The sequence below is a fragment of the Lipotes vexillifer genome, unplaced genomic scaffold (genome assembly GCF_000442215.2).
Source record: "Lipotes vexillifer unplaced genomic scaffold, Lipotes_vexillifer_v1.1 scaffold298, whole genome shotgun sequence".
Lineage (NCBI taxonomy): Eukaryota > Metazoa > Chordata > Mammalia > Artiodactyla > Lipotidae > Lipotes > Lipotes vexillifer.
This window is the reverse complement of record NW_006793272.1, coordinates 1,160,375-1,169,333: the sequence shown is the minus strand read 5'-3', so window position 1 is coordinate 1,169,333 and position 8,959 is coordinate 1,160,375. Positions and strand designations below refer to the sequence as shown.

At 44.5% G+C, this 8,959-nt stretch overlaps 1 protein-coding gene across 1 annotated transcript in view; it reads left to right on the top strand.

Moving 5' to 3' along the window:
• Window positions 1-2,172: 2,172 nt before the first annotated feature.
• CAPN6 (calpain 6) overlaps window positions 2,173-8,959 on the top strand; it is a 25,606-nt gene continuing 18,819 nt past the window's right edge. The window contains 2 exon segments of the mRNA XM_007466306.1: window positions 2,173-2,347; window positions 8,891-8,959. The exon segment at window positions 8,891-8,959 is cut by the window's right edge and continues 9 nt beyond it. Coding sequence (XP_007466368.1) covers window positions 8,906-8,959 — 54 coding nt within the window. The 5' untranslated portion in view covers window positions 2,173-2,347; window positions 8,891-8,905.

The following is an 8,959-nucleotide window of genomic DNA, read 5'->3' as shown; positions in this document are numbered from 1 at the left end:
CAGAAAAATCATAAGGGAGGTAAATTGAAATAAAAAAATAGAGTGGGACTTCCCTGGTGGTCCAGTGGTTAAGACTCTGTGGTTCCACTGCAGGGGGCGCAGTTTCGATCCCTGGTCGGGGAACTAAGATCCCTGGCACGTGGCCAAAAAAAAATAAAATTTAATTTAATTTAAAAATAAATGCGAAACATAAACAAGGTGATGGTTATCGAGGATGCATGTAAAGCCTGGCATCTAGGCTAAAATAAAAGTCAATTGTATAAGCATAGAATCAGGCAAATAATAGCAGTTCATGCAAGAAACAAAAGAGGGTTTTAAATGAGCTACAAGCTCCACATTGAGCAGACAACCTGAATGGAAGATCTGGAAACCACGTCCCATGAGGCCTGATTTAAATGAACTGAGGATATTTGGCCTGAAGGACAAAAGACGTGGGCTGACATGACAGATAATCTCTCATGTGAAAGAGGAATTAGAAATAGTTTATGCAAAGCTAACTTTTTGCTCAACCTAAGGAATACGTTTTTTTTGGTCTGTTTGTCTTTTGGTTTTTTTTGCGGTACGCGGGCCTCTCACTGCTGTGGCCCATCCCGTTGTGGAGCACAGGCTCCGGACGCGCAGGCTCAGCGGCCATGGCTCACGGGCCCAGCCGCTCCGCGGCATGTGGGATCTTCCCGGACCGGGGCACGAACCCGTGTCCCCTGCATCTGCAGGCGGACTCCCAACCACTGAGCCACCAGGGAAGCCCAGGAATACATTTTTTTTTAACAATTAGGGGATGTCCAAACGTGGAACACGCTGCTTTACAGAGGGATGAGCTTTCCAGATGATATTCCTGCACTGAGCTGGAGGGTAGATATAACCTCTAAAGTTTCTTCTAAATCTCAGATTTGACGATGCCTGACTCATTTGAAAGTTATGGACGTGGAAAAGATGGCAGATGAACCCAAACAAAACACCCTCCCTTGGTTTCAAAGCCAAAATCCCACAATATGGGGCATACTTGCTTGAGAAATCTGTCACTCAGGAACCAAATCAGGTGCCAATATTGAGAGCCCTCATTCTCCCGGGTTCTGGTGTTTTGTATTGCCCCCTACCTGTTGCTCAGTTTCCATCTCGGCATAGAGGGCAAGAAGGCACAGAGGGAGTTGTGGTGAAGGGCCAAGGAGGAGGTCGTAGAGACCAGAGTTAAGAGAACTGCTCAGATCATGAAAATTTTGGGGCCAGTGAGTAGGGCAAGCACACTTCTTTTCCTTCTAAGTCTCTCTCTCTCTCTCTCTCCCTCTGTCTCTCTCCTCAACTAGCCAGCAGCAGATTTGGTGCAGGGATGGGGCAGAGGGTGGTAATTTCAGGTCAGAGGTTACCACCACATTGGTTGGGAGAGCTGGGGAATGAGACAATGGGAGCCCTCACCGTTTCTGAAAATTGAAACAAGATAAAACGACTTGAGAATCTAGTCCCTGGAACTGTATCCCAGGGAATGTCTCAGGGAACAGGACCGTGATGGGGGTGCAGCATAGTATTCCCAGGGGTCTGAGTATCTCGCTGAAGCCCCTTGGTCGGCTGTTCAGTGCACAGCCAGTTATGTGTTCTGCTTTTCACCTAACATCGCCAGGCGGACTCTTCACAGCCCCATTGCTAGAAATTAGGTTTCTTACAGCTGCCGTGCAATCAAACTCCATTCACTTTCCTCTTACTGCTCCCTTCTCTCTGCCCTTGGCCAGATGTAACCTGTTGCTTCACGAAGCAACGTTTTCTTGCCTGTGCCCCACCGTCTCCTCTTTGACTCCCACCCACTCGCTGAAGTCCTCATCACCAGCGTAGATCCGTGTACAGGGCCGAGCCCACAAGAACTCTGCCAGCGCTTCAAGAGTTTTCTCTCCACATCCTCTCTCGAGTCATGCTCAGGTCTGCACTATTAACCCTGGGACAGAAAAGTCAGAAATCTCTCAGACCCCTCCCTGAAAAGTCCTATTTCTCCTTGGAACAGAAAGAGCTTTCGAACGTGTTTTCCTGGGTTTTTCAGTTTGCTGGTGGGTGGGTCTGGAGTGGGCATCCCGTCTGCACATCTGGTAGGGGTGCTTTCCAGATTTTCCTCATGACTCTGGATCAGTTTCTGACTGCTAGGCGGGGCAAAGGCTCCTGAATTTTCTGCAAGGCACCTCCCCCTGTGAGCAGAGCTTGGTACAGCCCAAATAGTTTTCAGGTTAAGAAAGCCAGAATCTTTGTTCAGCCACACTGACTGAACAGACTTTGTAGGGGTTACCTGGCTAAGAACAGCGGCAGTGGCAGCGGCAGCGGCGGCAGCAGCAGCAGCAGCAGCAACAAGGCTCCTTGGATAACTCAGGTGAGGAGAGAGGACATTCGCAAACTCATCCTGCAATTTTATTTGCTGGATAACTTAGAGTCTAAATGAAATGAAGAAAATTGCACTTTATAGGTAAACTCCGCAGCCATAATTTTATGGTTTGTCTGGATCGAATGTGTGTGCGTAATAGCAGTTTGGAAACTTCAAAACTAATGGAATTTTGGATTGCTTATTTGGAGGTGGGGCCAAGGGGTAATTGTGGTTGTCTGGCCATGAGACTTTTCTGGTGATATCTGCTAGGGTTTTGTTTTGTTTTGTTTTTTGGTCTCCTGTTACTTAAAATACCTGGTAAGGAAGGACAAACCTGGGAGGCGAGTGTGTGTGTGGGGGAGAATCCCCATTTTCAGGGCTTTATTCTAGCTTCTGCTGACCCGCAACTGTAGGCGAATTATTGAAATGCAGGCAGAATCTTGGAGCCACACTGTGTGCAAAAGGTCTTTCAGCCCTGGAAGTGGGGTCCATAGGTGGTACACTGTTGCACAGGAGGGAATGGCAGCAGAGTCTGTCCTGTCTGCAGAGCCGGGGTCTTCCTGTCCTGGTGACAGGTTGATCTTGGCTATTTCATGATCGGCCCCTGGCTGGCCTGGTTTTGTTTTTCTCTGATTCTTGCATTGGTGTAAACTTAGATTTGCAGCTGGGGGCTCTATCCGTCCCTACCGCAACTACATTGTTCTGGGGGCTTAGGTGGACTACTTGACCAGAGCAGGCTGGGGTGAGAACGGGGTGGCAAAAGGATTGGAGCATTGCACTTAAAAATTGGTTCTGAGGATTTGGAGCTTGAAATATGGTGACAAGCACATAGGAAAATTAAACAAATTCTGCCATCCTGACAGTCACTTCTGGCTTCAGGATAAAGCATCCTGGTTTGTAATTAATGTTTTTATTGAAATTTGACTAATGCCTCATTTGCTAATATTTGTTGTGAAATTAAGGACATTTTATAGTCTGAAGGAATTTAGGAAAAGATTCTACGGGGGACGGCTAATTAACTTGCATTCCTCTTGCAGCTTGTCTGTATGTGAGTGTGTGCGCACAGACGCGCATGTGCGTTTATGAATACTTTGGATTTGAATAGCATTCTTTATTTATCCTTAGAGTCCTTAGCAGGTGAGGCAGAAGTCTAAACACTTGTGTAGTCAGGAATAGGTTAAAAAGCAGGCTTTCCGTATCCTTGGGAGTTTTCAGTCCCTAAATTAAAAGCAGAAAAAGCCCCTTTGTGACCCCAAAACAGTGTTTCTTTGATTAACCTTGATTTGAAATCATCTCACCTTCTGACAGCAATTCAAAAACAAAACTCTTAAGTGCATTCTTGTAGGAAGAGGACAATAAGAATTTTCAAAAGCAATGTCTTGAGGTTTTGTGTTGGCATGCTCCCCCCCGCCTTTTTTTTTTAAATTGTGGTAAAACGAGTCAGGAGGTCCAGGTTTTAGTGCTAGCTCTGTCACTTACTGTGCAACCTTGGACAAGTCCCTTCACCTTCCTGTAAAAGCAAGGAACTGGACTAAGTGATCTATCTCTAAGAGTCCATCCGATGTAACATTCTAGAAAAATTGGAATTAGATTTTCGCAAGGTTATAAAATTAGACTTATAGGATGGGCTTATTCCAGCCAAGAGGGAAAAATAAAAGGGGTAGTGGGGCAAGTCAGCCAAAATGGAGAGGTGGAAGAGAGAGGAGGTACTGAATGGCAGAGGGGCCATTTTATATTGGTCTTTCAAATGTTTGTGTGTGTCTTACTTAAAGTATGTGATCAAATCTCCTCATTTTCCACTAAGGACAGAAAAGGGATTTAACTTGCTTAGAACAAGCGCTTCCTAATACTACTGCCCTATATTGGTCTTATCCTTAATAGTTAAAAAGCATGTTCACATTCCTAATTTTGTTAGATCTCCCCAATAACACCCTGAGGTGTATATGGGGCAGCCATTTTATTCCCATTGCTCTTATGGGGAAACTGAGGGACAGAGATGTTATCTACACTAAACGATGGTATTTGGGACTGGATCTCCTGACTATGTGTGCTCTTTTCATGATTTTGAATTGCTTTTCATTTTTTGATAGAGTTCTGCAACAATGGAATTAAAGGAAATTGTGCACTCTTTCTTCTTGGAATTTCTTTGAACAGGGTCTTCTCTCCGGGCAGAGTAGATGTGTTCTATATAAGGCTGGATCAGAGGACTTCTGCGGTCCCTTTCAGACCTCAGAATATCTGGCCAACAGTTTGAATCTGAAGAACCATACGTTCCTTGGTAGATGCATTCTCTAAGGTGTGGCTGTGCTTCTGCCTGTGTAGACATGGAAAGCACTCTTCTCTGGGTAAAATGTGGTTGCTGAATTTTGATTACTTCTCCTTCTCCAAGCCCCGTTTCTCTCATCACACCACCCCCAGGGGTGAGGATAGAGACCCCCCGATCGTGGTGAAAGTGGCTGCTACAGGGCAGAGTTAAGTCTTTTGTATTCACTTTGCTCTGCAAACTCCTAATTGCTTTGACCTCCGATTTTGCCCCAAGTAGAACACGAGGGGGAAACTGGGGAAAAGGAGAAACCAGCCAGGAACAACACTCTCGGGGGCCCTGTTCTCTCCCTCTCTCCCCCTTAAATGCCGTCCCCTGCCCTCCCACTCACCGCAATGGAAAGCAGGTTGTAAACCGCAGGCTGGATTTCCTCTTATCAGATCATAATTCTCTTGAGTAAACTGAGGCAGATTTCATTTTTAAGAGCAAAATTGGTTTCTACTCTAAGGCTGACCCACAGGTAAAGAACAAGTGATTTTCCTCTTAGGACTTTGTCCAGCTTCCCAAGCTTTCTAGTCCGGTGAGTAGCAAAAGCCCCCTCTCCTAACTGTGGCCTCGTGTTCCACGTGGCAGGCTCCGTCAACTTTCCCTGGCAACTCCTAACTCACCACACCCTGGAGCCACCCCTCCCACTAGCTTTGGTTCACACGGCCTTCCTCATTCTCTCTGGATGAAGGATCCCCACTCAAACAGCGCTTCTTAAGACCATTATCTCAATACAAAACTCCACACTCTTTTTCACCCAACCACCCATAATACTAGCCCTCAGGACACAAGGTCCCCTTTCTTAAATGTGCATGTTCCCTTTGTTAGCTGGAGGCCTTCTTTGGTTGATACTCAAAACCCCAGCTTTGCTTCTGTTTACTGACTTTCCTATATGTGGTCTTTAACCTAAAGGCTCTCTTGTCTTCACAGCTGGGTACAGTAAGATAGCAGAGAAGGAACATTCCCTTCTCCACTCTCCTATGCCCTGACAGGGAGAGTTGTTGATGACAAACCCAAGACAAATTTCTGAGTTTCCAAAAGTTTTCTGAGACTTAACTGATGAACCCTGAGATGTGAAGTGTTTGGATTCTCCCATGCTCATCAAACCATGGAAATAAAGAACCTTTTCAATATCCACCACGGCAATGAATTCTAGGCAGAATGCCTCAAAGTTAGGTATCATGTTTGCTTTGGAGGGTTTTCCTCATTTGAGCTAAAAAAAAAATCCCTTCTTTGAGAAGGCAGTGAGCAAAAGAAGCAGTGTGGTGTGATAGAAAGCTGTACACTAAATCGGGTGTTAACACAGACCAGGCTTTGAGTCAGCTCCACCATTTTCTAGCTGCCCCTTGTCTGAGCTGCCATTTCTGGAGATACAAAATGAAGGGCACAGATAACATCTACAAAACATGGCTGCCATGAAGAGAACATGAGCTGAAATGCACCCTTCAAACAATAAATTGCCACACAAACATTAATTTTCTACATAAGACATTCATCCATCCCACAAATATTTCCTGAACAATGGCTGGGTACCTAGCTCTGTGCCAGGCAGTGAGAGGGCTTACAGTGTGTATCTTGCACTTATGGAGCCCTTTCTGCTTATTCGAAACACCTGTACACTAACCATCTCATTAGGGAGAGCCACAGTGTAAGGAGGGCAAGATAAATAACCCCACTCCCCTGTTGAGAAAATTGAGGCACAAAGAAACCAAGGTCACAGCAAATGGAATATAGTTTTCTGCTGCCTAGTCAGAAATTGGGGGCAATTCTACTCTGCAAGTCCGACGGGGCGTGGGACTGCAATTGTGCTCTAATGAATGCCTATCAAAGTTGAGGCTATTGCTCGCTATTCCTTATTTTCTGTGCGCCCCCAAAATGCATGTGCCCTCACCCAAAAAGCTCGAATTATCTGCACCAGCTGTACATTCTGTCTCTGATAAAGTCGACTGGAATCATACCGGTTTTGAAAATCAAACTTGATTTTCTTCTCAGTTGATGCTGTTTCTATCTGTAGACAGGCCTCTTTATATAATAGGGATTCCCTTTGCAGGCTCCTTGCCTGCCTCGCCACTTGACTAGGTAACAAGGTAGACTGGCAGCAGCAGCGGGCCTTCCCAAGAACAGGAAATGCTCACTTATCCAAAATGTTCAGGAACTAGGAGGCTCTGGGAAACTAAATATCCTAATTGTCCCAGACGATCCCCCATTTGCAGTCCCCAGCCTCTGGCAATCCACCCAACCTTCCAGGAAAAGCAAGAGGCACGGTAGGATTTGTTGTAAGTTTGAGCACGTGTAAAAATTGGGGCCCATTTGTAAAAGGCCCCAGAAAGGAGCCTGGGCATACATTCAGATTGGCTCTGATGCTGCTTAATGGAAAACTATTACTGATACCGTCCACGACTTCAAACACAGTGAAATACACGTTAATATTTAAAACCCGTGGACAGACTTAAATCTGATGACTGAAAGCATTTCAGTACTTGCAGTTTCCTGTAGCCTTCCATTTGGAAAACAATTGCCAATAAACAACGCTATGGAAAAACTGGTTATTTTCAGCTTCTTATTCCTTGGATTCAGAGAAAGGGTAAGTTTGTTTACATATATTGCAGGTTGCAAATAGCATCGAATTAAACTTTTTTATGGTTTTCAAATGGGGAGACTTCTTTACCAGTAAGGCATTTCAATGTAATACTAAAGGAACAGGAAGTACGACAGTAGAGAGGTATGATTAATATTACACTTTTTATAAAATAGCAACTGCCTCATTATGTACTGAGTTTTGAGCTGTGTTACCTACACAGATATTCTTTAAAGGGATAATTAGCCTTTTTTTTTCAAATTTCGTCCATTTTTTAGCAGACACTCTGACCTTAGCCAGATTTTTTGTTTCAACCCTCATGTAATCATAGAATATAGACACCGTCATCCTTAAAATGTATTTTTGATATACTTGGTGCATATAGATTTTACAGCCCCTTCTATTTACCATTGACTGTCATCAGAAGATCATTAAAATCATTACAAATCTATCTTTGTGAATCAAGCAAAGTCATTGAAAACCCTATTATCACCCCAAAGCTGTTTAAAATCTAATTTACCTTTCAAATTATCCTCATAAAAACCAGTTGTCAGGGGCATTTGAGTGTGGGGCACCCTGATAGACATTGCCTGAAGAGCCACTATATTAATTAATTCTCTGTATAGCCATGTGAGAGTTGTTTTGTTGTTGTTGTTTTTTTGTTTTTTTTTTTTAAGAAAGCAACAGTGTATTGACACGGGATAAGAATCCACCAAATTAGTGTAACTGAATTTCGGAGTCTGCCTTTTATGGTGGGCAAATGATTGCACACTAGACTTTGAAGAAGAAAGGCACATACAATCTTTCCATCTTTCCTTGTCTTTGGAGGCCATCTGCTGAGCTCTGTTTCTTGCATTAGGCTTCCTGGCCAGTAATAAAAACGCAAACCTCTTTAATGATAAAAGGGAAGGAATGGTGTAAAAGGGCTTGTTAGAAGTGAAAGGGGCTGCTTTTCCCCTCAAGCACAAAGTGTGTGGCCCTTCAGGGCACCAAATTATTCTGAATGTAGTAAAGCGATTTCCCCCCTTTTTCTTCAAATTTAGAATTGTTCTGTGCTTGAACTCCTCCCTGCCAGTGGAAGATGGAAGATTGCCCTTATTTATTTATTTATTTATTTATTTATTTTTTTTTTTGTGGTACGCAGGCCTCTCACTGTTGTGGCCTCTGCCGTTGCGGAGCACAGGCTCCGGACGCGCAGGCTCAGCGGCCACGGCTCACGGGCCCAGCCGCTCCGCGGGACGTGGGATCTTCCCGGACCGGGGCACGAAGCCGCGTCCCCTACATCGGCAGGCGGACTCTCAACCACTGCGCCACCAGGGAAGCCTCCCCTTTAAATTATAATGACTCACGTTTAACTAGCAATCTTAACGTTTATTATCTATTTTTCCAATAAGATTGTTAAGGCCCATATTACCCCATTTGGCAGATGAGGAAACTGAGACCCAGAAATGGTTTAGGTGCCTTATCCCAAACCCCAAACTAATTTGCTGCAGACCCTGGGCCCTTCTTTCCCTGAAAATGGTGACTTTTCCTTTAAAGCTAAAACTGAGGTGCCCAGCTCTGGGAATAAATCACTGGGATGACAACTGTTTTGTCTAAAATCTCAGGGAATCTTTAAAAGACTTGAGAACTTCTTCCTTCAATAACAACAATTTTCTCATTCTAGACATAGTTTGACATTATGGGTCCTCCTCTGAAGCTCTTCAAAAACCAGAAGTACCAGGAACTGAAGCAG